The 25394-nt window shown below is 60.3% G+C and overlaps 2 protein-coding genes across 4 annotated transcripts; both read left to right on the top strand.

Annotated features, from left to right (window-relative positions):
- The first annotated feature begins 128 nt into the window (after positions 1 to 128).
- On the top strand, positions 129 to 9500 carry YJEFN3 (YjeF N-terminal domain containing 3). Of its 3 annotated transcripts, XR_016038124.1 has the most exons (7): positions 129 to 617; positions 5055 to 5163; positions 7017 to 7127; positions 7335 to 7448; positions 7532 to 7660; positions 7911 to 8166; positions 9256 to 9393. XR_016038124.1 is itself a non-coding variant. In XM_055431373.2 (6 exons), exons 1-6 carry the CDS (start codon positions 559 to 561, stop codon positions 9459 to 9461), a joined length of 750 nt encoding a protein of 249 aa, XP_055287348.1. In that variant the 5' UTR covers positions 129 to 558; the 3' UTR covers positions 9462 to 9500. The 3 variants fall into 3 exon arrangements, 2 of the variants coding, with proteins under 2 accessions (XP_055287348.1, XP_088695354.1); XM_055431373.2 differs by lacking the exon at positions 7911 to 8166 and having other exon boundaries at positions 7532 to 7682; positions 9256 to 9500; XM_088839228.1 differs by lacking the exon at positions 9256 to 9393 and having other exon boundaries at positions 7532 to 7682; positions 7911 to 8160.
- Positions 9501 to 10061: 561 nt separating this feature from the next.
- On the top strand, positions 10062 to 19050 carry CILP2 (cartilage intermediate layer protein 2). Its single transcript, XM_055429881.2, has 8 exons — positions 10062 to 10185; positions 11074 to 11172; positions 12269 to 12541; positions 13099 to 13254; positions 14335 to 14613; positions 15495 to 15603; positions 15807 to 15964; positions 16186 to 19050. The coding sequence occupies exons 1-8, from the start codon at positions 10122 to 10124 to the stop codon at positions 18519 to 18521; spliced, it is 3474 nt and encodes a 1157-aa protein (XP_055285856.2). The 5' UTR covers positions 10062 to 10121; the 3' UTR covers positions 18522 to 19050.
- The last annotated feature ends 6344 nt before the right edge of the window (positions 19051 to 25394 follow it).

The following is a 25394-nucleotide window of genomic DNA, read 5'->3' on the forward strand; positions in this document are numbered from 1 at the left end:
ATTGAGGGTGGGGGTGTCAGAGGACGGTGGGGACTAAGCAGAAGATGCCAATGGGGTGGCCCCCGGATCGCCCTGAAGCGTCGGCTGCCAAATATGCCTGGACTTTTTCCTGCCTTTGTTGAAACCCTGCTTGTCAGCAGCCAGTCTCTTCAGACTGGGGGGTCTTCTCCACTGGGGTACCGGGTGGGTGGATGGGCGACCTTTATCGGAGTGTACCGGGCTGGAGAGGGGCGCAGCAGAGGCGGGTCCACTTGCACCCAGGCCAGGACCCCATAGCGGGGGTAATGAGCCCATCGCTGTCCCTCCAGACTTTGTTTCCCTGCCAGTGTTCGGAACTTTGGGATTCCCGCCATCCCATGGGCCGCTCCACTCCTGGCACAAAGGGGTTAAGTCCGCTTGCACTTTACAGCCAATGGCCATGCGCAGCGCCTTCGCGGCATCTCCTGATTGGCGGACACACAGTGGGCGGGAGGAGAGGGGACGCCCCCTCTGCCCAGGGATGCCTTTAAAAGGCAGTGGCAGTGGTGGCTGCCTGCGTGCACACAGATCACCTCCGCCATGAGCAGCACGGATGGCCCGGACCTAGCGGAGGTGCCCGAAGAGCGGTGTTTCCTCAGGTCAGCCAGGGAGAGGGACCAGAGGGAAGCAGGGGCATGGCTGGAAGAAGGCCTGGGGAACCAGCGGCTGTCGATGGGAGGCAGAGGCATGGCCGGGATAGGGGGCGGGGAGAATGCCAGGCCCATCCCGGAATTTCGAATTTAGTTGGAAGGACTAAGCCTGCGGCTGCCAACACCTCCAAAGCTGCGTTGCCAGGGAAACGGCATCTGCAGCAGGCCTGCCCCTCATGAATTATTCATCAGCACCACTGGTTGCTCCCCCCCACCCCACCCCCGCCAAACACACAGCCTAAGCAGGCTCACCTCCTCTCCGTCTTTCCCAGGGACCCTGGAGCCGTGCCCCTTGTTCCCCATCTGGGAAGAGCTGCAGGCTTTCAGGTCCTTAAATGCTCACTCCCTCCTTGGCAGTCCCCCCTGCTACTAAACCCCTTGTTCAGAGAATAGAACTGAAGACTGGGGAGGGAAGCCAATGGCTGAGCTCGGATTAAAGCGATTTTTAAATACATGGGCCCCTTGCCAGTGGGCTGATGAATTTGGGGTCTGGAGCTGGCGGCTGCGGTTGTGTCTTGCACCTGGCCCTTAAGCCATCCTCCTGTGTCGTCCTCTCAGTGTGTGCGATATGGGACCCCAAGCCAGGCTCTCTCTAAACCAGACCCCACAGCCCTCTGTGCTGCCACCTGCCTGCTGTCCACTCAGCCTCTTCTCAAGGCAGGTCCTGTGCAGTCCTTGGCTGGTATCCAGCACATGCGAGGCAGGGGGAGGAAAATGTTATAGAAGCTGGAGCTGTGACTTCACCTGGTGTGGGGGATGGAGGGGCTCGAATGCCAACCGGGGAGTGATGAGGTGCTGTGTGTTGGGTGGGAGTGGAACACGGGGAGAGGAGGCCAAAGTGGGAGGCATACTGGGGAGCATGCAAGCCTGGTGAGGAATTTGAATAAATATTCTCTGAATGCTGGGAGGTCTGGGGAGTCTGGCGTTCAAGTTTTCAAAGCCCCCACGGCTCGTGTGGAGTTTGAGGGAACGGGATTGCAGTAGCAGCCAGGTGAGCAGTGACGGAGGGCTGGAGGGCAGAGGCGGGAGGGTGGTGAGAAGCAGATGGAGCTGAGAGAGCAGGGAGCGTCTGGCACAGACACTAAAGAGCCCTCTCTGGGGCTTTTGCTCCTTCTGGGGCTGGTGGGCAAATCTTGGGGCCTTGCAGCTCCTCTCATGAGGGCAGAGGCTGGGAGAAGCAATAGACACCTTCATAAACTGAGCACCTTCTGCTCCTCAGTCCCATAGCAGCTCTGCCATATCCCATCCCGGACTCGGAGCAGCTGCTGCCCCACCCCTCAGGTTCCCAGACTGCCCTTTGCCTGTGAAGTCCCAGTTGTTACTCCGGTGACCTGCTAGGCAGGAAGATAATAGAGTGAAAGCCGCTCAGTCATGTCTGACTTTTTGCGACCCCATGGACTGTAGCCCGCCAGGCTCCTCTGTCCGTGGGGATTCTCCAGGCAAGAATACTGGAGTGGGTTGCCATGCCCTCCTCCAGGGGATCGAACCCAGGTCTCCCGCCTGCAAGCAGATTCTTTACCATCTGAGCCACCAGGGAATCCCAGGAAGCCTCCACGTGGAGGCCAGAGAAAAAAAAGAGGAGGATGGGTGATCTTCCCCAGCCCTCCCAGGGGGGCAGCAGAGCTGTCGCACGCTGAAGATGGGGGACTGAGCCGCGTTCCTGCACGCGGGCTGCCTCTAGTTGTGGTGCGTGGGGGCTGCTCTCCGTTCGGAGCACTGGCTCCTCATTCTGGCGGGCCTGTTGCAGAGCACAAGTTTTCGGTGTGTGGGCTCCGTAATCACGGCTCGCAGGCCCAGTGGTTGTGGCTCGTGGGCTCGGTAGTTGTGATGCAGGGGCTTAGTTGCTGCAAAGCACATGGAATCTTCCCAGACCAGGAATCAAACCTGTGTCCCCTGCATTGGCAGGCAGATTCTTATCCACTGTGCCACCAGAGAAGCCCCTGGGCCTGCCTGCCCTGGGGGCACTCTTCATATGGCCCCGCCGGGAGCTCCTTTTCCCTGCCTGGCCCTTCAACCTACAGTGTCAGCCTCAGACAAGCGTGGGCTTGAATATGGCTCTGCTTGCGGTGGTCACTAGGCATGTTACCTCGCCCTGAGCCCCCATCTCCATCAGGGTGACACCTTGCAGTGTGCCAGACCAAGTTTCTCAGCCTCACTCACTCTGCCTCTCTCCTTTCCCTTGAATCTGACAAGTTTGCTTCCAGCACCAGACCTTGACCCTCATTGTTCTTGCCACTTGGATTACCTCCCACGGCATTCCAGGTCAGCTCCTCCAGGAAGCCCTCCCTGACTTCCCATTCCTATAGCAGTCCTAGCTTCCCACCTCCAGCCCTCCTGCTGCCTGGCCTGGTCACACTACAAAATTAGCTAGAAGGTTGTAGTCTTCTGCTCACAGAATTTAAGAAAGGAACCTCAGTATTCATCCCAATAAGCCTCTGCCTATCTATAGGTCGGCCTCGGCTTCTTTGCCCATACCTCATCCATGGCCCTGGAGACAGACCCAAGGGTAGAAGGCTCGGTTTTCCAGTTTGCTTCCAGTGTGACTCTGGGCAAGCCATTTTACTTCTCCTGAGTTGTTATATGTTCTTCCAACTCTTCTGAGCCCGATCCTTTTAAAGTAATAATAATTATAATTACTATATGTATCATTATTATTGTTATTATACTCAAGGGTGTGCTAGTAAGCTGGGGGCAAGTGCTCTTCCTCCCCTGGGAGGGGTCTTGGCTAGGGGAGGCTGGTGTCAGGCTACAGCCCCTGATTCTGGCACGAGGAACACCTTCCCACCCTCAGTGCCAGCTTTTCCTCTCTGAAGCCACCAAGCCCATGTCCCTCGGAAGGCCCCCTACACTGGGGCCGGGGCCCTGCTCCCCATCACCATCTTAAAATGCTTAATCATTATCGATCAAGGGGCCCCACATTTGCATTCTGCACTGGACCTCAAAAATTATCTAGCCTGTCCTGCCTTCACTTTTGCAAAAGAGGAAGAAAGCAAGGCTCTGAGAGGAGTCAGACCTGTCACTCAGCAAGCTGGGGGCGGAGCTTCACCTCAACTACATTGGCTCCATCTCTCTGGCCACGATTATTCGAATTTTTAAAACTTAATTTATTTTATCTTCTTTTATTTTTGGCTGCACGGGGTCTCTCTGGCTTTGTTTGGACTTTCTTAGTTCCCGTGAGTGGGGGTTGCTCCTCTTGCAGTGCCGGGGCTTCTTCTTGCCGTGGCTTCTCTTGTTGCAGAGCATGGGCTCTAAGCACGTGGGCTCTCAAGTGCAGGCTCAGTAAGTGTGATGCATACACTTAGTTGCTCTGTGGCATGTGGAATCTTCCCAGGCCAGGGATCGAACCTGTGTCCCCTGCAGTGGCAGGTGGATTCCTATCCACTGTGCCACGAGGGAAGTCCACAGTCATTTGAATTTTGTCACTGTATCTAAAGAAAAATCACCAATGAGTCTCATGGCTGCAGTCCCCACAGCCACCACCTCATGTGAAGCATTAAAATCCTCTGCAGCCTTTAAAACCCACCTCTCCCAGGCACCTCCAGTCCAGTCTGCCCCCTCCAGTGTCCTAGAGTTCCTTCAGTGGTTTCCACTGCCTAAAATCCACACATTGCCCCATCGACTAAGTCCTTCATGCTCTGCTACCTGCGCTGGGTTCCTCCTGCCTTGGTGGCTTCAGGCATCTGGGGGAGGCCCCCACTGTTATTGTTGTTCGGTCACTTAAGTCGTGTCTGACTCCTTCCGACCCCATGAACCGCAGCACTTCAGGCTTCCCAGTCCTTCGCTATCTCCCGGAGTTTGCTCAAACTCACGTCCATTGAGTTGGTGATGCCATCCAACTGTCTCATCCTCTGTCGTCCCCTTCTCCTCCTGCCTTCATTCTTTCCCAGCATCAGGGTCTTTTTCAGTGAGTCTGCTCTTCTCATCCAGTCGCCAAACTATTGAAGCTTCATCTTCAGCCTCAGTCCTTCCAATGAATATTCATTCTTGATTTCCTTTGGTATTGACTGGTTTGATCTCCTTTCAGTCCAAGTGACTCTCAAGAGTCTTCTCTAGCACCACAATTGGGAAGCATCCATTCTTCGGCTCTCACACGACTACAGGCGCCCACGCTCTGGGGCAGTGGAACGAACATGCACTGCCATGTGCTTCTTCTACCGCCAGAGGGCTCCCGTGCCTCAGGTTTGTGTTCAAAACGCCCATTGCCTCGCTGGCAGGCTTCCATTCAACCGTGTATGGGACAGATGAGGAAACTGACCGAGGGTCTTCAGCTCCGGGCACGGGAGTGGGGGTGGTGTTAGGGCCTGGCTCAGATCACTGGTGGCACATTTCTGGCTCCAGCTGAGTGTCTGTCTCTCCGTCTCTCTGTCTCCCCACTCTGACCCTCAGCACCGCGGAGGCAGCGGCCCTGGAGCGGGAGCTGCTGGAGGATTATCGCTTTGGGCGGCAGCAGCTGGTGGAGTGGTGTGGTCATGCTAGTGCCGTGGCTGTGACCAAGGTACCTGAGCCTGCTTCTCAGCCTTGACCCTGAGCAGACGGCCAGCTCACCGAAGCGGAGGCCTAGCTGCGTGACCCCTGGCCAGGATGGTCATTTCTGCCCTCAAGAAAGCCCTCTTGGCTTGGGGCCACCCCAGCCCATCACTCAGATGAGGAAACCAAGGTCCCGTCACTGGCTCTGGCCAGGGGGTTGCTGAGTGTCAGGACAGAGAAAGGGGTCCCCAGAGATGTGGAAGCAACTACAGAGATGGGTCTGGGGCCCTTGACTGCCTGTCTCTGCTGCCTCCTGGGTCGTGAGCAGAGGGGACATCAGCTTCCTAAGTCTGAGCACCCCCAAACAGCTACCTACCACAGGTCCAGGAACTAAGGCCCAGAGGTGGGGAGGAGTAGAGCTATATTTGGCTTTGGGACAAATCCCCAAGCTTCAAAGTGCCTGCAAGAGACCAGTTGCTATCCAGTGGTCCGTGTCATGCTGCCAGACCACGCTGGGCCTGTTTCCATGTCTGAAAAAGGGTAATAAACTGACACCAATGAATAAACACAAATTCTAGAAAAGTGCCCAGTCGAGTCAGGGCTCCAGCAGGTAACCTCTTCCTCCCCTTCTTCCCGTTCTTCTGATCACCACTGTATACTTTTGAAAAAACTTCATATCTTTCTTTATGTGGACTGCACTGTTTTTTAACTTAACCGTTCCTATTTCCAAGTGAAACATATCCTGAGTGAGATGCTCAGGGGAAAGAAGAACAATGAAAATCAAAGCCACAAAAGCAAACCCAGTAAAGTAACCTCATGCTTGGCTGTTAAAGACCAACCATCCAGTTTTCACATTGAAAGCTTTGTGTCTGTCCAGAGGCAAGCCAGTCAGACATTATGACTCTCCCTGACTAGGTCAGGTCTGGGGCTCTGGGCATGGCGTGGTGGGGTCATAGGTATGATCAAGGTGAGTCAGGACCTTGCTGAGACCCTGGGGAGGAGACCCCAAAAGGAAAGAACTCCCTTGCTGTGGTTGGAAGTTAGAGTATAGTTTGGCCCCCTGGAGACCCCAGAAGCCCGTCAGAGTCACTGTTACTCCTACTTGACAGAGGTGCCGGGAGGAGAGTGAGCTGAGGCCACGCAGAGAGTCTGGGCTGAGACTTAGCTCCTGCGTCAAAGAGAGACGCAGAGTCTGAGAGAGACAGAGACGGAGAGAAACAAGTATAATATTGTCATTACTTTAAAAGGGTCGGGCCCAGAAGAGCTGGAAGAACAACACGTAACAACTCAGGAGAAATAACATGGCTTGCCCAGAGTCATGTAGGAAGCAAGGTGGAAAACTGAGCCTTCTACCCCGGGGTCTGTCTCCAGAGCCACGGACGGGGTGTGAGCGAAGAAGCCGAGGCCGACCTCCGGACAGTCTGAGAGAGGCAGAGAGAAAGGGAGAGGGACAGAGGAGAAAGGCAGGGCGCGGCGGGCTGGAAAAATACCCCCACCTCCCGCCCCCAGCCCTGGGGCCTCCTGGAGGGATGCAGGCCTGGAAACATGGGCGGGGGAGGGGCAGCCACCGCAGCGGAAAGAGGTGGAGGAGTGTCTGCAGCTCAGGCCGAGGATAAACAAACCGCGCTCCGGCTCGGTGGTGGCAGGAGGCACGTTTCTCTGCTCAAGCTTGAGGGAGCCTGAGGCGAGGACCCTGGGTCGCCAAGAAGGAAGCCGAGGCCCTTAGGGGCCCTGTTCCCCCCAGAACACCGCTCCCCCGGTCTTGTCCTCTCGCCTCCGGGCCCGAGCCCCGTCCCTTCCTCTACCGCGGGCCTCAGTTTCCCCCCGGCCTCAGGAGGCGTTCCAAACACCGTGCCTCTGCCTTTGCCGTGCCCCTGCCAGGTGTTCCCTCTGCCGGCGCTCCCCCGGAAGCAGAGGACGGCGCTGGTCGTGTGCGGCCCGGAGCACAACGGAGCGGTGGGGCTGGCGTGCGCGCGGCACCTGAGGGTGTTCGTGAGTAGCGAGACGCACCTGGCCTCCCAGGGCCACACCCCCGCCCCCCCCCCCAGCCCTGAACATGTCGCTTGCTCCTCTGGTCAGTGTCCCGGGGAGACAGAACGCGCCCAGTGCTCGCGACAGGCAGTTCCTGCCGAGCTAGGAGCAGAGGCCCAGTAGGGAGCCGGGGAGGCTCCCAGTGCCGACCCGTCCTGCCTCCCGCAGGAGTACGAACCCAGCATCTTCTACCCCATGCGCTCGCTCGACCCACTGCACCGGGACCTGACTACTCAGTGTGAGAAGATGGACATCCCCTTCCTGTCCTATCTGCCCGCAGAGGTCAGCTTGGGCGGCAGCCGAGGGGTGGTAGGGGACAGAGCCCCAAGGCCGCCCCCGACCCTGCATCTGCCTCGCTCTCCCAGGTCCAGCTCATCAACAACGCCTACAGGCTGGTGGTGGACGCTGTGCTGGGCCCTGGTGTGGAGCTGGCGGAGGTCGGGGGTCCCTGCACACGTGCGCTGGCCACGCTCAAGCTACTGTCCATCCCCCTTGTGAGCTTGGACATCCCCTCAGGCACGCCAGGTGGAGGGGGGCATGAGGGGCGGGGAGGCGGGCTTGGGCGGAGGCCCCTATACCCCTGGCTTCTGGTGGTCCCAGCCTGTTTGCCCACCCCGAGCCTGCTTCCTCACTGTGGATGGCTTCTACACTCTGGGTGAGGCCGAGGGTCATGTCCATCCTTTGGATGGGCAGTGCCCAGGCTGGTGCCCAGGTGACCCTGGCTCCCCTCCCCCTTACACCCAGCACGGCGTGCCCTCTGCCCATCCTGGCCCAGTCGCCCAGGCAGACGTGAGCTCACTCGGCAAAAGCCTCGCCCATCCTGGCCGCCGCCCCATGCCTGTTGGAACCATTAGGCAACAGGCAGATGGAACAAACAGCTGCTAGCCAGCCGGACCCTCCGTGGGGGCAACCAGACTCGGGGGACATCCCCCAGCTTACAGGAGCCCAGGGTCATAGCCACAGGATGCCACTGAGCTGGGGATGGTGACTAAAGGAGGAGGTGGGCTGCCTGGCCAGGGGAGAGGCTGCGAGCTGGTGTTTGAACAGACAGCCTAGGACAGAGGGGGTCGCCCTGGCAGCTCAGGAGCAGTTATTAGTGGCCCCTGGTCTGAGGGTGGAAGCTAGGGTCAGAGAAGGCAGGATTAAAGTCAGAGGGAGGAGGAATTCTCTGGTGGTCCAGTGGTTACGACTCTGCACTTTCAATGCAGGGGGCACGGGTGTGAGCTCTGGTCAGGGAACTAAAATCTCACATCCTGCACTGTGTGGCCAAAAAATAAATAAACACATTTTAAATAAATAAAAAGTCAGAGGGAGGAGGCTTTCAGTCAGTGGTCCCAGACAGGTCAGAGCGGGGAGAGAAGGCAAGAGCCCAAGTCTGAAGGCGGAGGCTTATCTAAGATATGGCAGAGGCTATGGTCCAGTGAGGGAGGGGCTGGGACCTGCCAAGCCAAAAGGCAAGATCTGGTCTGAGGATGAAGGCAAGTCAGAGGGAAGAGTCTCCAGTCAGAAGGAGGAGGATGGATGCTCAGGTTGCTAAGGGCAGGGCATATCTTCAGAGGCAAGAACCTGGTGCAAAGAGACAGGTCTGGTGGGGGAGGCTTGACTGAGGATGGAGGTGAGAAGTGTATTCTGGTCAGAGGAGCCTGTGAGGTCTGGGTGGAAAGAGACTTCAGTCTAAGAGGGTGAGCTTAGGGCTGTTAGGGAGGGAGGGATACAGACAGACCCCAGGTCAGAAGGCGGACACACAGGTCTGACTTCGAAGAGCAGCAGGTAGAAATGTAGTCTGCTGGCAAAGGTTGAGTCAGATGGAGGAGGGGGACTGGGTCGCAGGATGGGAGCAGAGACAGACAAGTATGAAGGCAACGGCTGAGGCCAGAGGGGCAGGGAGACGTATCCACGGAGGGAGGAGGAACTGGTCTGAGGGCAGACGCTCAGTTTTACGGGGAGGCCGGACTGACCAGGACTCACGTGTCAGAGCCGAGGCCGCGCAGGCTGGGGAAGGGGAAGTGGGTGGTGGGCGGCGGTCTCCTGACAGCGAGCACCCCTCCCAGCCTCGGCTCCCGCCTGCCTCCCATCCTTCCTCCCTCAGGCTGGGACCCAGAGACTGGCGGCGACGCCGAGGACGGGCTACGACCCGACGTGCTCGTGTCGCTGGCGGCGCCCAAGCGCTGCGCCGGCCGCTTCTCCGGGAGCCACCACTTCGTGGCGGGCAGGTTCGTGCCCGCCGACTTGCGCCGAAAGTTCGCCCTGCGCCTGCCGGGGTACGCGGGCACCGACTGCCTCGCGGCGCTCTGAGCGCGCCCGCGCCAATAAACAGACGTGCCACCACTGCCACCTCGCCTGGGCCTCCTCTGTGCGCCGCATCCGCCGCGGGGGCGGGCAGCCGCGGGGGGGAGCTGCCCACCGGTCCTCCGGTGGCCCAAGGCGGGAGGGATGGAGGGCAGACGCACGCACGCGGGACTTCCCGCTGGCCTCCGAGAAAACTAGAGCCAGAAGAGTGGCGGGTGGATTCCGGTGGGATTGATTTCCAGCTTGCTCGGGGCGACCTAAAGCCAACAGAATCGAAGTGAGACCCGGGGGAGGATTTCTAGCCGCCTAAAGGGCTGCCTAAAGCCTGAAAGTCCGGACGGCTTCAGGCTCTGTTCCAGGAGGCATTTCCCGACGTGGAGAAGGGAGGGTGGGCTCAGGAAGGGACCTCCAGTCGGCGACGAGGGGACGCAGGCCAGCCCGAGGGCGGAGGTACAGCCGGATGCACCGAGGGGGTCGCCCCAGAGGGGTGGTCACCTAAGTCACCTCGGGCCGGGGAGTTGCTCGGACGGGGCGGGGCCTGCACGGGGCGGGGCCTGCGGCCGCGTCCCTCCCCCATCCTCAGCCCCAGCGGCCGCCAGACCCGCGGGAGTCCGACCCGAGTGCGCAGCGGAGCTGGGACCCTCCCTCCGACCTGCGGACCTGGCCATGGCGTCACTGCCGACACTGCTCTGCCTCTGTGTTGCCGCCGCACACCTGGCGGGGGCCCGAGGTGAGGCGCCCCTAGACCCCCGCCCAGCCCCCCCTCCAGGCGCCCGAAGGTCTGGCAAAGGACCTGGCAAGCAGCTGGAGCCTGGAGACAGAACCAAGGGACCCACTTGCTTACCCACGCTGCAGCCGCCTTGCCCGCCTCGGGAGTGGAGTGAGGGGGAAGGAAACGATGGCGCTCCCTCCGGGACCACCTGGGGCAAGAGGGGTCTGCAGGATATCCATCGCAGCCACGGCGTTTGGGCCCTGAATCATCCAGCCTTGTCCCCAGGATGAAGGGGTCAGAGCTGAACCCTCTCACCGAGCTCCTCCCCTCTTGCACATATACACATTTCACTCAGAAAAAAAACTCCCATCTTTGGAACACTCAGTAGAGCCGGGCACTGGGCCCATTTTTCAGATGGGAAGACTGAGACTCCAAGAGGGAAGGGACTTGTCTGTCACTGCCCAGCCTGGCTGTCTCAGACACCTCGAGACCAGAGAAGCCAGGCTAGATTCCAAGGACTTCCCCTTGGCAGCCTGGGCCCCGAGTGCAGGGATGTAAGGTAGACTGAGGGAGCCAGCAAAGTGATGAAGGAAAATTCAGATCAAGATGAGGGCAGAGAAGGGCACAGCCAACTGAGCACCGTGGGAGAACTGGGTCTGGGGGAGTGAAGTGGACAGACTTCCCCAGCGGAAGAGACTGTGTGCGAGTGAGGGATGGGCTGTGAAAGCCTGGGGGTGGGGAGGTCAGGGGCGGCTTCCTGGAGAAGGGGAGGCTGCTGTGCTCGGGGTCCGCTGACGTTGGAGTCTGGCTTCTCCTCTGTGAAATGGGAGAGACCGTGGCAGCACCTCACATACAGGAGCTCACAGAGGTCTCCCCCGACCCCGCCACACCTTACCCCTTTGATAGGTACTCCTGACACCGAGGAGCCCACGGTGACTGCTTGGGCCCTTGAAGGTTCATCGTTGCGCCCTGGCCAGCCCTCGCCAGCCCTGGAGGACTGGGAAGGTGAGCCAGTTTGGGTCTGTGTCCTGGTTCTGCTGTGGGCTCTGAGTGAGCTCTGGCTGGTGGGGTCATATGAGAAGGGGGATGCTGCGAGCTGGGTGAAGAATGCAGGGGGCGTCCCTGGGCGTGGCAGCCCCTGGAAGTGGTGCCCTAAGAGGTCTTCAGTTTTAGGAGCAAGGAGAGTCCAGGCTGTCCAGGAGGAAACCGGGGGGTGGGGTGGGGGGTGAAGTGGCATGGTGGGACAACCAGCTCAGTTCAGTCAAGGAAGCAAGAGTTCTGGTACTCTTTCCCAGAAAGGAAGGTTCTATTTGACTCGCTCTTGAATCACTAAAGGAGTGAGCACCCCCCTGGGGGGCTGATGGAAACAGAAGCTAACCTGTGAGAGGCCAGACCCTTTCCACCTCTGGCTTCCCCGAAACTGAGGGTGCCTGATGGGTTCAGTGGGCAGTAAGCAAGGCCCCTTTGTGAGTTTCCCTGGTGGCTCAGACAGTAAAGAATCCACCTGCAACACAGGAGGCCTGGGTTTCATCCCTGGGTTGGGAAGATCCTCTGGAGGAGGGCATAGCAACCCACTCCAGTATTCTTGCCTGGAGAATCCCCTGGACAAAGGAACCTGGCTGGCTACAGTCCATGGGGTCACGAAGAGTTTGGCACGACTGAGCAACTAAGCACAGCACAAACAAGATCCCAGTTGGCACTGATGGGGGGCTGGGGAAGGGCAGCAGAAGGGCTGGTCTCAGGCAGGGCTTCTTCTGCTGCCCTCACATCTCCTTACCTCTCAAGGGTTCTGAATTCTGAGGGTGGGGGTTGGCGATGCAGTGGCAAGAGCTCAGCTTGCACTCCTGGGCCAGCTCAGGTACTGGGCAGAGCAGCAAAACTAGGGAGGCTGCAAGAGGAAAACAACCTCCCTTGATCCCTTTACAGCTCCTTCTGTGCTCCAGGACTCTGGATCTGGGAAGGCTGGGCTGGCCCATGCACTTTTGAGCACAGGGCAACCCGGCTTAAACGCGAGATGGGGGTGGGCAAGTCCGGGTTTTCGCATGAACTGATGGGGCCCGACCGGCGGCGGCCCGGGTCCCAGCGCGTGTGGTGCCCGCAGAGGCCAGCGAGTGGACGTCCTGGTTCAACGTCGACCATCCGGGCGGCGACGGTGACTTCGAGAGCCTGGCCGCGATCCGCTTCTATTACGGGCCGGCACGCGTGTGCCCAAGGCCGCTGGCGCTGGAGGCGCGCACCACAGACTGGGCCCTGCCGTCGGACGTCGGCGAGCGCGTACATTTGAACCCCACGCGCGGTTTCTGGTGCCTCAACCGCGAGCAGCCGCGAGGTCGCCGCTGCTCCAACTACCACGTGCGCTTCCGCTGCCCGCTCGGTGAGGGCGGGGCTCAGGGGGCCGAGGGGACCGGCGGGAGGTGGACGAGGCCTGAATGTACGTTTCTGGGGAGGGGGCAGGACCGACAGGACGTGGGCGTGGCTAGGAAGAGGGGGGTCCTTTAGGACCGAGGCCAGAGGAGAGAGCTGGAGCGGGGAGCAGAGGGGGGTTTGGAAGGGATGGGCTGAAATGGCGGGGGCCCAGGTAGGGGGGTCAGAAAGGGGCCCCCAGGAACGTATCTCCTTCTTGCTGCCCTCATTTGCTCTACAACAGCTTCGTCCTGTGAAAGCGTGTTTTGAGCCCCAGACACGTGTGAGACGCAGAAAGAATAGCTCGGCTGGGTTGTGTCGGGGCGGGAGAGGGAGGTCGAGGCGGGTGGTGTGCTGGCGGCACCTCCGCTGCACATGCGACAGGTTCGCCTTGCGCCGGAGAGGGTAGGACTTCTCTCTGACTCAGATGCACGCGCCAGGAGCGTCCTCCAGCCCCCCACTGTCACCAGATTCTGGGTTTCTGGGGTGGGCGGCCACCTGACGCCCCCATCCCTGCCCTCTCCCCAGAGGCCACGTGGGGCTCATGGGGCCCGTGGGGTCCCTGTTCGGGGAGCTGCGGGCCAGGCCGTCGCTTGCGCCGCCGCCGCTGCCCAAGCCCCGCGGGGGATGCGTGTCCCGGGCGTCCCTCGGAGGCGCAGAAGTGTCTGAGGCCTCGGTGTCCAGGTAGGAGGGGCGGGGCCTGGAGGAGATCGCGGACTAGAGGCGGGGCCTGGGTGTGATGGGAGCGGGGCCAGTTGAGGGAAGTGCATAGAGGGGCTAATTAGGGTGGAGTCTGATGGGGAGGTGCCTGGAGAGAGGAGGCGGAGTCTGGGTGTAGGGGCGGAGCCTGGAGGAGCAGAACTTGGACCACGTGGAAACTGGCTTTTCCTTCCATTCCGGGCCCCCGAGGAGCACTGGTAAAAGTGTATATCTGGACCGGTGGACTTCACGGGGGTCATGTCCAGTCATGAGCAGATCTGTGGAGGCGCTTCCTCCGTGTGCATGTTGGGGTGTGCGGATATCCCGGTGGACGTGGACACACACAGAAACTGGCTCATGCACTCCGGGTGCACACTTGCATGACACTGGCAGTCCCCGCCCGTCCCCCCACGCCCACGCGGACACGCGCTCACACCCTGGCAGACACGATGCCCAGGCCCTCCCAGGGCCGGACACCAGGCCAGCCAGGAGGCGACTGGAAATTCCAATCAGGCCTGGGCTCCACAAACACGGTCTGGAGACTGCCCCAGCAGAGCCCGCAGCAGGGTGGGGGAGCACTGTGGCCAATGGGGTGGTGGGGTCCCCACCCTACCCTGCTTGGCTCTGCGTTCTCCATGCCTCTGCCCTGAAGTTTCCAGTGGAATTTTCCATTTTATGGAGAAACCGCAGGATTGGGACTGGAGGGAGAGGTGCTGGGCCCAAGACGCAGCCCCTTGCTGGGCCCCCAGCCCCTGCCTGAACATTTCCTCTCATGCTAGAAGGAGCCTCTCTGGCCTGTGAGAGTCAGCTCTCCTGTCCGCCCCTCCTCCACCCAGGGCATCTCCCTCACACCAGGACCCTAGGTCCCCCCCTTGCCTCAGCCCTGACCACTCAGCCCTATGTCCTTCACACCAGGGGCTGCTCCAAGCAGGTCCATGCTGAGGACTCTCTGAGGGCATCAAGGTGGGCAGGGTGCCTATGTGCCTTTGTTGAGTGACTGATAGAGAGGAAAGCCCTCCCCAGGAAGGGGTCAAGAGCCTTCTGTGCCTCCCTGTGTCCCTGCAGGGTGTGGCCCCAACACCTGTGGGTGCCCCGACCACATTCTTCTGGGCTCGGTGGTCACACCATCTGGGCGTCCGCTGCCAGGAGCCAGGGTCTCCTTGAGAGACTGGCCTGGCACCGTAGCCACTAGTGATGCCCATGGAACCTTCCGGATGCCTGGAGTCTGTGCCAGCAGCCGAGCCAACATCAGTGCCCAAATGGACGGCTTTTCAGCAGGCATGGCCCAGGCCCAGGCCAACAGCTCCATGTCTGCAGTGGCCACTGTTGTCCTTAATAAGTTGGGTAAGTGCCTCATGGCAAGAGGGATGAGGGGCTGAGGACCTGGGGAGGTAACTCTGGGTGACACCAAGCACTGGGGATGATATGATGCACAGCGAGGTCAATGGGGCAAGAAATAAGATGTCACAGTCCTTGGAGAAGATGTGGGGTGAGACGTGAGTTGCAAAGGGAAGCATTAAGATTAGGCATTAAGAACCCACTCCAGTATTCTTGCCTGGGAAATCTCATGGACAGAGAAGCCTAGCAGGCTGCAGTCCATGGCACCGCAAAGAGTTGGGCACAACTTAGCAACTAAACTCCCTAGTGGCTCAGCTGGTAAAGAATCTGCCTGCAATGCAGGAGACCTGGGCTCAATCCCTGGGTCAGGAAGATCCCTTGGAGAAGGAAATGGCAACTCACTCCAGTATTCCTGCCTGGAGAATTCCATGGACAGTGGAGCCAGGCAGGCTATAGTCCATGGAACTGCAAAAAGCCGGACACGACTGTGCAACTAACTTTCACTTTAGCAATTGAACAATAACAACAACCCACAATCAATCAGACTGTGCTCTAGGGAAATGCTTCTTGATGGAAATGTGCCATAAAATGGAGAGTGAAGTGACCCAGCAATAAGGAATACAGAGTTCTATAAGAAATTAAAATTTGTGTATAGAATAATAGCTGCAAATATTCAAACAATAAAGTCCATGGCTAAAGGCAAAAAAATAAGATTCTGCATTAAGGGTCCAGTCTCCAGCAGATGTGGGGTGAAAGTGAGTGGGGTGAGAGTCATCAGAAAAGCCCCAGGTGAAACAGCATTGCTGTAAGGAACTGGACGGCACCTGACTCTTGGGAAGGGTCATGGGGAGAAGCTGGGCCCTGACCTTTGCTGCTTTTGCCCCCAGAGAAGCCCTACCTGGTGAAGCACCCCGAGTCTCGAGTTCGAGAGGCTGGCCAGAATGTGACCTTCTGCTGCAAAGCCTCAGGCACCCCCATGCCTAAGAAATACTCCTGGTGAGTGCCCTGCCTCGTGCTCGTGGGTCTCTCGCCCAGCTGTGGGCTTGGAATGGGCATCCTGTGATGCATGGTGCCTCAGAGACCCAGAGGAAGCTGCTGTGCAACCTCCTTGTGCTGCATGGGGGGGGGGATGCAGCCCCTCCTCTCTGCCAAGGACAGCCATTGTGTTGTTCACCCGCCACCCCCACCCCCCCCCCCAGGTTCCACAACGGGACGCTGCTGGATAGGCGGACACACAGGTATGGGGCCCACCTGGAGCTGCATGGGCTCCGCCCAGACCAGGCAGGCACCTATCACTGCAAAGCGTGGAATGACGCGGGGGCTGTGCGATCAGGCACTGCCCACCTCACCGTGCTTGGTGAGCATCTTCAGTAACCCTCCCCCAACCCTGACACCAAACTGAGTCCCAACTCCAGCAAAAACTCAGCCTCACATGGAACCCCAACTTCAGACTGATCTCTGACCTTGCTCAGTCACTGAGCCCCTGAGTTGAGCCTCTGACCCCAATCCAGGCCCCCAGCCTTGGCCTCCCTGGAGCTCTCCCCTTTACCCTGATCTGCCTGTTTCCTTGCTCCACAGCCCCAGGCCAGCCAGCCTGTGACCCCCGGCCCCGAGAACACCTGATCAAGCTTCCAGACGACTGTGGTCAGCCAGGCAGAGGGCCCACCTACCTGGATGTAGGCCTTTGCCCTGACACCCTCTGTCCCAGCCCTGCAGGCTCCAGCCCCCGGTGTGGGGACGCAGGCTCCCGCTGCTGCTCCGTGCGCCGCCTTGAGAGCAGGAAGATCCACTGCTCAGGCTACACCCTCCCAGTCAAGATCGTGGCTGAGTGTGGCTGTCAGAAATGTCTGCCCCTTCGGGGGCTGATCCGGGGCCGCGTGGTGGCCGCTGACTCTAGGGAGCCCTTGCGCTTTGCTCGCATCCTGCTGGGCCGGGAGCCCATTGGCTTCACGTCCTACCAGGGTGACTTCACCCTCGAGGTGGCGCCTTCCACTCAGCGGCTGGTGATGACCTTTGTGGACCCCAGTGGCCAGTTCGTGGACACTGTCAGGGTCCTGCCTTTTGACCCTAGAGGTGCCGGTGTGTACCACGAGGTCAAGGCCATGCGAAAGAAAGCCCCGATCATTTTAGACGCCGGCCAGAGCAACAGAATATCCCTCGGGGAAATGGGAGAGGAGGCCCCATTAGGAGAGCTGGTCATCCCGCCCGGGGCCTTCCGCAGAGCTGACGGTCAACCCTACACGGGGGCTGTGGAGGCCCAGGTGACCTTCGTGGACCCCCGGAATCTCACCTTGGCGGCCGCCGCGCCCAGCGACCTGCGCTTCGCGGACCGGGACGGAGTGCTGGCTCCGCTACGCACATACGGCATGTTCTCCGTGGACCTCCGGGCTGCCGGCTCAGCCGAGCAGCTGCACACGGGGCCGGTGGCCGTGCGCGTGGCCGCCGACCAGATCCGCATGCCGGGCCACGCGGAGGCCCTGAAGCTGTGGTCGCTGAACCCTGACACGGGGCTGTGGGAAGAAGAGAGCGGCTTCCAGCGCGAGAGACCGGTGTCCCAGCGGGCCCGCCGGGAGGAGCGGGTCTTCCTGGTGGGCAACGTGGAGATCCGCGAGCGCCGTCTGTTCAACCTGGACGTGCCCGAGCGCCGTCGCTGCTTCGTGAAGGTGCGCGCCTACGCCAACGACAAGTTCAACCCCAGCGAGCAGGTGGAGGGCGTGGTGGTCACGCTGGTCAATCTGGAGCCCGCCCCCGGCTTCGCGGCCAACCCTCGCGCCTGGGGCCGCTTCGACAGCGCGGTCACCGGCCCGAACGGCGCCTGCCTCCCCGCCTTCTGCGACGCCGACCGGCCCGACGCCTACACCGCCGCGGTGACGGCCACCCTGGGCGGGGAGGAGCTGGAGCCCGCGCCCTCGCGGCCGCGCCCGCTCCCGGCCGCCGTGGGCGTGGCGCAGCCCTTCCTGGGCCGCCTGGCCTACCGCCGCACGGACCACGACGACCCCGCCCTCAAGCGCACCGGCTTCCGCATCAACCTCGCCAAGCCCCGGCCCGGCGAGCCCAGCGAGGCCAACGGGCCCGTGTACCCGTGGCGCAGCCTGCGCGAGTGCCAGGAGGCCCCGGTGACCGCCAGTCACTTCCGCTTCGCCCGTGTGGAGGCGGACAAGTACGAGTACAACGTGGTCCCCTTCCGCGAGGGCGCGCCAGCCTCCTGGACCGGAGATCTCCTGGCCTGGTGGCCCAACCCGCAGGAGTTCCGGGCCTGCTTCCTCAAGGTGAAGATCCAAGGGCCCCAGGAGTACATGGTCCGCTCCCACAATTTGGGAGGCAGCCATCCCCGGACCCGGGGCCAGCTCTACGGGCTGCGGGATTCCCGGAGTGTCCGGGACCCCCAGCGCCCTAGCTCCTCTGCCGCCTGTGTGGAATTCAAGTGCAGCGGGATGCTGTTCGACCAGCGTCAGGTGGACAGGACGCTGGTGACCATCATGCCGCAGGGCAGCTGCCGGCGTGTGGCGGTCAACGGGCTCCTGCAGGATTACCTGGCACGGCACCCCCCACCCGCGCCCGCTGATGACCCGGCTGCCTTCTCCATGCTGGCCCCGCTGGACCCTCTGGGTCACAACTACGGTGTCTACACGGTCACCGACCAGAGCCCGAGGCTGGCCAAGGAGATCGCCATCGGCCGCTGCTTCGATGGCTCCTCCGACGGCTTCTCTAGGGAGATGAAGGCTGACGCCGGCACAGCTGTCACCTTTCAGTGCCAGGAGCCGGCAGCGGGCCGGCCCAGCCTCTTCCAGAGGCTGCTGGAGTCCCCGTCAGCGGCTCTTGGGGACATCCGCAGGGAGATGGGTGAGGCCGCGCGCGTGCAGGCCCGAGCCTCGAGTCCACTCCGCACCCGCCGAGGCAGGGCCCAGCAGTGACCCGGCCCCCAGCCTCGCCCCTCTGCCCTGCTCCCGATCCCTGTGTCCTTGGGAAGCCAAGCCCCTTTCTCCAGAGGCTCGCTGTCTCTTAAGGTTTCTGGGCACCCACCTCCCCTGCCCAGGATTCAGAGTCAGGTCTGATGGTGGAGAACGCTGGCCAGGTAATTGTTACTGTGCGACATGAAATGGAGTTCGTCCTGACTGTAGGAGCCAGTGTCGTGGGGTGACCGTGGGGGAATGGAGCCTAGAGGGGATCATCCCCAGCTCGCATACAAGCTCTGATTTCATGTGTATTTTGATCCCAATTTCAGATAATCCACTTCTTCAGATTTCTGTGCTGAGCTGGGTGCCCCATTGGGTCCCCTAACCCTGAGCTTTGTTCTTGGGGTTATTTATTGGAACAAAGCCGGCAAGACTGGTCACAGGTGTGCGTGGGGAGGGGTCTGGAGGTGGCGCATTGAGGGTCTGGGGAAGAGACTTCTTGGCTCTGGGGCTGGGGGGCCCAGTTCTCACATGTTTGGTGCTTGGAGAATTCTCTAGGGGGTTGAGGCAGGGATTCAATTAAAGATGCTTCTTTTCCTCCTCATGGTGTCAGTCTTGGGGAGGGGAGGATGGGGGCTGGGACTGCTAGATCCAGAGGCACCTTGGCAGGCAGAAACGGGCCCAAAGCACATATGGACATGAGTGTGAGAGCGGCTTGCAGGCCTCCTTGAGGTCCCGGACACTCCTCAGGCAGGCACGTGAGCCCCAACCGATGCCCACGGAAGTGTGTCTGCGACACGTGTGAGCGGAGCTGACCCAGGAGCCGCCCAAGCCCGTGCAGCCCTGACCACTGAACACAGTAGCAGCTGCTGCCCTGGCCTTCTCCTTCTTGCCTGGCTGTGGTCAGTGGCTCCCACTTGGCCACGTGCCCAGGGGCTACAGTGGGCAGGGAGGAACCCTGGCAGGGCTGCTTGCACCAGGAGGCAGGGATTGAGGCCGCCCTGGACTTCCGCGGCCGGGGCCACAGCTGCCCTGCCCTGGGTCCCACCCAGCTGAGGCCTGGCCACGCCTTGACCACATGGTGACTGCGCTGCCCAAGGCCATGGTCCCGAGCCCTCCGACCTCACCAGGCCTCGCAGTCTGGACGCGCAGAAGGCACAGAACCATCACTCGCACTCTGTCCCGACACCCCGTGGGGCAGGCGCTCTTCTGAACACACCCCCACTTTCCAGACAGAGAAACCGAGGTCCCGAAAGGGGAGGTGAAGAACTGCCTGGGCTCTGGAGTGGATCCTGGCAGGAGTGGGGGCTCCCTGGATGGCCCAACAGTTCCCTCAGAACATGCCTAAGACTCCCTTTGCCTGGAGATGTCAGCCACCTGAAAGCAGGGATGTGGCATTCCTCAGGGCCTGGAAGGGGGACCATGGTGCCTGGCTGAGTTTGAGTGCAGAGTGTTCCCTTATTCCAGGGCACGCTTAGGCCTTCTGCATCCCCATCCTCCCACCCACTTCCCTTTCTATCAACCCCCTGCCCACGTGTCCACCCCACCACTCCAGTCTCCCTTACGATTTGCTTGTCCAGCATTAAGAGGTGTCAGCTCTGTGCTAACAATAGGGACCCAGAGAGGGCCTGGCCTTGGGGAGGGGAGGAGAGAGGCTCACACACAGAGCCCTACACGCTGTGGGGCCAGCGCTCAGTGCCCATGGCTGCCGGCTCTTGTCCATCAGGTGAACTCTCCGTCTGCTGACCCCCAACCTCCGCAGCCCTCCATCACACCTTTGCTCAGGCCAGACCTTTCAGGGGAACACCTTTCTCTGCCCAGGGGGCAGACTCAGGGGCCTGAAGCATCTGGAAAAATCTAGCAAACCTGGGGTTTTGTCCCAGTCTCTGAGGGTGGGCCCTGGGGCTCTGCTTGGAGACCAGCAGAGGGTTTGGAGCCCTGGTGCTGGCACTCCAGCCTCCCCTTGGATCGGCTGTGACGGACAAGAGAGGGGAGATGCTGGGAGGCCCCTGGAAGCCAGGGGCATGAGTATGTATCTGGACTTACTTATCCAGTCTACATCCTCTGCTGACAGGGGGTCTCAGAGAGGTAGGTTCCCACCCCAGGCAACACAGACGCTGGGTCCGCCTCTTGGGGTCCTGGGAAGCAGCGGGAGTGGAGGGGGCTCCCCCTGCAGCGCAGGAGAAGCTGGCTTCCAGGCCAAGTGTGATGAGGTGTCAGGCTCTGCTGCCAAATACCTTTTATTGAGCAAGTGTTGGGGCCGCGGCCGATGCCAGGCCTGGGGCAGCTGAATTTGGAGAGGGCTGCCGACCCCCACTTTGCTAGGACAGGGATGGCTGGGTGTCATCCTGAAACCCCCTCTCCAGCTGCAGTGGCCAGGCCAGGCGTGAGCAGGAGCTCCTGGAGGGAAGCGGGCCGGGAGGCTTGCTGGCCAAGGGTCAGGCCAGAGAGAATGCTTGGCAGTGGCTATAGCCCGAGAGCTTCCTTGCACGTGCTGACAGCCCTTTAAGAGGACAGCACCCAGTTCCAGTGTTCAGGTGAGGAAACTGAGGCTCCAAGAGAAGGAAACCGTGGCTCTTAGCTGACAGCCCTGGACTTCTTGACACTGCACAGTGACCCCATTCTAGTTCCGAGCCAGGAGTCCCGCCTCTTCCCTCCTGAAACGTTTGCCATCTGCCTCCTGCTAAATCCATCGCTCTCCCCTAAAACTGGGGCTGCCAGACCACACCCCATCAGCTTGGGGCATGGGGGGGGCATAAAGCCTCCCCCCAGAGACCCCGGCCTCAGCCACCCTGGGGTCAGCTCAGGGCATAAGGAGGTCCTTGATCCTGCCCACGGCATTTTAGACTTTTAATTTTAGAACCAGGGGTTCTTAAAATTCCTAGTCCTGTGAGTGGGAGAAAAATCTTGGAATGGTGCTTAGAACAAGAGGCTCTAAAACCTGTAGAATCCAGGAGAAAGGAAAATGACTGTGTATCAAGCACTGACTGGATACAAGCCCTCTGCCCCCTCCCCCAGCCCTAACTCACCTTAAGGGCTTTTATTCTTGCCTGGAGAATTCCGTGGACAGAGGGGCTTGGCAGGCTACAGGCCACGGGGTTGCAAAGAGTCAGACATGACTGAGCGACTAACACTATAATGTATAGTTTATTGTCTTGGGCCCCAAATGTACTTTTTGTAAGGGTGAATTTTCACACACATTTCACAACTGAAGGGACTTGCCCAGGGTCACACAGGAAATGGGGCCACCCTAGACCAAGAGAAAGGGTAATGTTTCCCAGAGAAAGGAACATAGGCAGTGGGACTTGAAGGATGTATAGGAGTTTTCCAGGTGGGCAAGGCAGGAAGGGCATACCAGGCAGCTGGAAAGACACAGGTGAAGGCTGAGAAGGGAAACCTCAAGTGGGCCTGGAGATGGGAGATACCCAGGGGAGGTGAACAAAGCCTTGAATGCTGAGTGAGGAGCTGGAGAGTCTCTGGAGATTGGTGGGGAGCCACAGAAGGTGCTGGAACAGGGAAACATCACATAATTTCTCATAACAAAGGCTCTTCTAGAACTGTTGTGGGAAAGCATGTTGGGAAGTGTTTCTTTTATGGAACTGGGGTCTGCCCTCTCCCACATGGCATCCCTTGCAGGGTCCAAACCTGCAGGCCGGAGCCCCCTCCCCTCGGGCGGCCTCCTGTCCTGGCGGGACGTTGCTGGCTCCTCCGTCGGGGCCTCGTGGCCCTGGCGCAGCCACCTCCCACTTCCCTAGCCCTGTCTGTCTCCCTCATCAGCCCTCAGGGTTGGACATGACCCAGTCGCAGACCCCAAAGACTGGAGCCAGCCTGGCGGGGAAACCTGGCTTCAGTCAGGAGGTGGGGGGGAATGCTTGCATTTTAATGGTGGAAACAGAGGCAGAGGGCCAACAGAGAAAGAACAGTCCAGCTGAATGCCTATGTCCAGCGGTCTGACCCCTCCTGGGGCAGGAGCTGAGGCCAGACCCCAGGGCCTGGGGTGGGAGATCTGGGCAGGCAGGAGGGAGGAGACCCCAGGGGTCGGGAGAGCAACAGACATGCAGGGAGCATCTTCTGCCCTGGCAGGGTCACAGGGACCGGGCAGCCCCGGAGATGTGGCGCGTGGGGTCAGGGGTCCTCGCCAGCAGTCCTGCAGTCACACCATCCCGGCCACGCCCTGTCCCTGTCCTCCCCAGTCAGACGCTACCTCCCACACCACCCGGCCACCTCCTTGTCGCTCATCCGGCTCCCCGGTCACGCTTCATCGCAGTCCCGCCTGCAGTCTGCCCCTCGCAGTGCACATGGCGGGATTTGCTGGTCACGCGGCATGGGACAGCCTCTCCGGTCATCGTGGGACCCTCACAGCTGCCCAGCCGGATGCGCCCAGACAAAAGCCCACGCAACAGGGTTCTGCGAGGCGCCAGCGGCCAAGCGCACTCGCACGCAGTGGGGCAGCCACACCCACAGTCGCCCCATGTCACTCTGCTCCTGGGGACACGCGACCCTCAGATGCCCAGACTGCCGAAGTCGGGCTCGATTCTAAGCCTCCACGAACCCCCACGGTTCAGTCCCACAAAGCACACGGGGCACCGCCCGGCGCACGTGGCACCTCCCGCCTTCCGGCAGCCCTGGGGAGGGCGTGGGCTGGGGCCGGGGCGCCTCGGAGTCCCAGATGCTTTTCCTGGGAAGCCCTGAATCTCTTCCTGCTGACTCAGCCCCGGGGGCTGTCTGGCCGGGTGTTGCCAAACCTCAGGTATGTCCTCGAAGGCTGCTGGCGGGGCCTCCCTCACGGCAGGGTTGGGGGAGCCCACTCAGGACTCAGGCCGCCCCCCAGAGCCCCAGCCCCTCCTTTGCCGCAGATGGGGCTTGAGCGCTGGTGGTGGGTCAGAGGGCACGGCACCTGGTGGTGGAGGCCGAGGCTGGTGGCTCACAGCCCCGCTTCTTCGCTGCTGAGAGTTGGGAGACTGATGAGCTCCCAGCCAAGTCAGGGTCCTCGGGGGCCCCGCTCAGCCCACGCTGCTTGCCTCTGGTGAAGGTGACTCTGTCTTGGGTGGTCTGGGGGGAGTTCACCTGGCTGCCCCTCCTGGGCCCCGGCACAGACACAGGGCCAGGGCCAGACAGACAGACAGACGCACAGATGTGCACCCTTGCACTCTCACGTGATGTCTCCGTGCAGACCTGTGGGCACAGTGATGCTTGATTGTGCTTAGGCTGGTCTTTCCAGAACCCCATTCTGAAGAGGGACCCAGAGCCACACACAGATACCTCAGCCTGTAGGGGTCTGATTTGGGCCAGCAGGAGGGTCGGGGACTGGAAAGAAAAGAAACACCAGAAGGGCCGAAGGAAGGCTTTCTGGAGAAGAGGACATTTGCTATGGGCTTTGCTAAGACTTCCCTGGTGGCTCAGACGGTAAAGCATCTGCCCACAATGTGGGAGACCTGGGTTCGATCCCTGGGTCGGGAAGATCCTCTGAAGAAGGAAATGGCAACCCACTCCATTACTCTTGCCTGGAAAATCCCATGGATGGAGGAGCCTGGTAGGCTACAGTCAGTGGGGTTGCAAAGAGTCGGACACGACTAAGTGACTTCATCTGACTTCACCTTACCTTGAAGAGTGAATAGGAGTTTGCCAAACCACTATCAGTAATATCTGAAGGTCTTGAATGCCGGTTTTAGAGTTTACCGTTTGTCTGTGAAGGTTCTGAGCAGGGGAGGGACACAGGCAAAACTCCACTCACTACCTCCTCTTGAAGACCCAGCCTTTTCCTTCAGGGAGCTCTCAGTCTGATGGGGGAGGCAGCCAGACCCAGCCTGGAAGCATGGAAGAGTCCTCAGGTTTGTGAAGCATCTGCTAGGCATTGGGTTGGATCTCATCAACGACAGGTTCCATTATCATCTCTAGTTTACAGCCAAGAAAAGCTAAGGCAGAGAGAGGGAAATACCACACGGAGGCAGGGCTGTTCACATACCGTGCTTGCGTCTGACTTACAGTTGTGGCAGCTGACATGGTCATAAGCTGACGCTAAAGTCTGAAGGCCAGCAGGGAGGGGTTCCAATAAGTCAGCTTTGCCCAGGGTCGTGTCTTTGCCCCTGGGGTCCTGGCAGGGGGGAACCCCTGCTCATGGGACACACAAGCTCCCCCTGGCCCTCAGCACGATTGTCCCATTGCCCGTATCCCATGTCATTCTCTGCTGAGTGGCTTTAATGAGCAGCTTTAATGAGCGGCTTCTGGGCCAGAGGGCTGTCTGAGTAGGAGGCTGGGGGTGCTTCTCCAGGCTTTCTGGGAGGCCAAAGCCACGGGCCCGCCGTCTGGCCCAGCTGAACACAAACACTTGGAAATGGCCGGCCCGACGGAATCTAGGTTGTGGTCAGGCTGTGGCTGAAGAAGCCACTGGAAAAACACGCAGTCCACGCGGCCAGACCCAGCTTACGTTTCACCAGGCAGGAGCGGCCTGCCGGGCGCCTGGACCTGAGGAATGTCCGTTCTCTAGCTCTCTGGAACCTGCTGCCTCCGACAGGGGAGTCCAGCTGCCGGGCAGTACTCCCCTTTGTCTCCTGTGGCCAGGATGTGACCTGCCTCTTAATGGGTCCTCAGAGAATCAGGCCTCTTGGCTTGTCCCCTGGCCCAGATGCTGTTGGAAACCTTTTGTTTGCTTGCATGCCCCTGAAAATGGGGAGCTCACTCCTTTACAACTGTCATAGCCAGCAGCCAGGGGCCTATAACTGGAATGATTCCCCACCGGAAGCTCTGGCTCCCTTGACCACATGAAGGGGAGATCACGCAGCCTGAGTTAACCCCGCCCCACACCCTTCCACGGGTTCAGCCCCTTCCTGGGCCTCCAGACCTCCCCCCAGGTCCTTGGCGTTCAGCGTGTCCTAAGAGGACCCAAGCGTC

The sequence above is a fragment of the Moschus berezovskii genome, chromosome 8, assembly GCF_049115385.1.
Source record: "Moschus berezovskii isolate FMDL1 chromosome 8, NW_MosBer_1.0, whole genome shotgun sequence".
NCBI lineage: Eukaryota > Metazoa > Chordata > Mammalia > Artiodactyla > Moschidae > Moschus > Moschus berezovskii.

Excerpts from the sequence above, each read along its gene's own strand:
- YJEFN3 (XM_055431373.2), top strand. The coding sequence starts at position 559 with ATGAGCAGCACGGATGGCCCGGACCTAGCGGAGGTGCCCGAAGAGCGG. Across the intron at positions 7,128-7,334 it reads CGCGGCACCTGAGGGTGTTC|GAGTACGAACCCAGCATCTT; the intron begins GTGAGTAGCGAG and ends TGCCTCCCGCAG. Across the intron at positions 7,449-7,531 it reads TGTCCTATCTGCCCGCAGAG|GTCCAGCTCATCAACAACGC; the intron begins GTCAGCTTGGGC and ends TCGCTCTCCCAG.
- CILP2 (XM_055429881.2), top strand. The coding sequence starts at position 10,122 with ATGGCGTCACTGCCGACACTGCTCTGCCTCTGTGTTGCCGCCGCACAC. Across the intron at positions 13,255-14,334 it reads TCTGAGGCCTCGGTGTCCAG|GGTGTGGCCCCAACACCTGT; the intron begins GTAGGAGGGGCG and ends GTGTCCCTGCAG. Across the intron at positions 15,604-15,806 it reads ATGCCTAAGAAATACTCCTG|GTTCCACAACGGGACGCTGC; the intron begins GTGAGTGCCCTG and ends CCCCCCCCCCAG.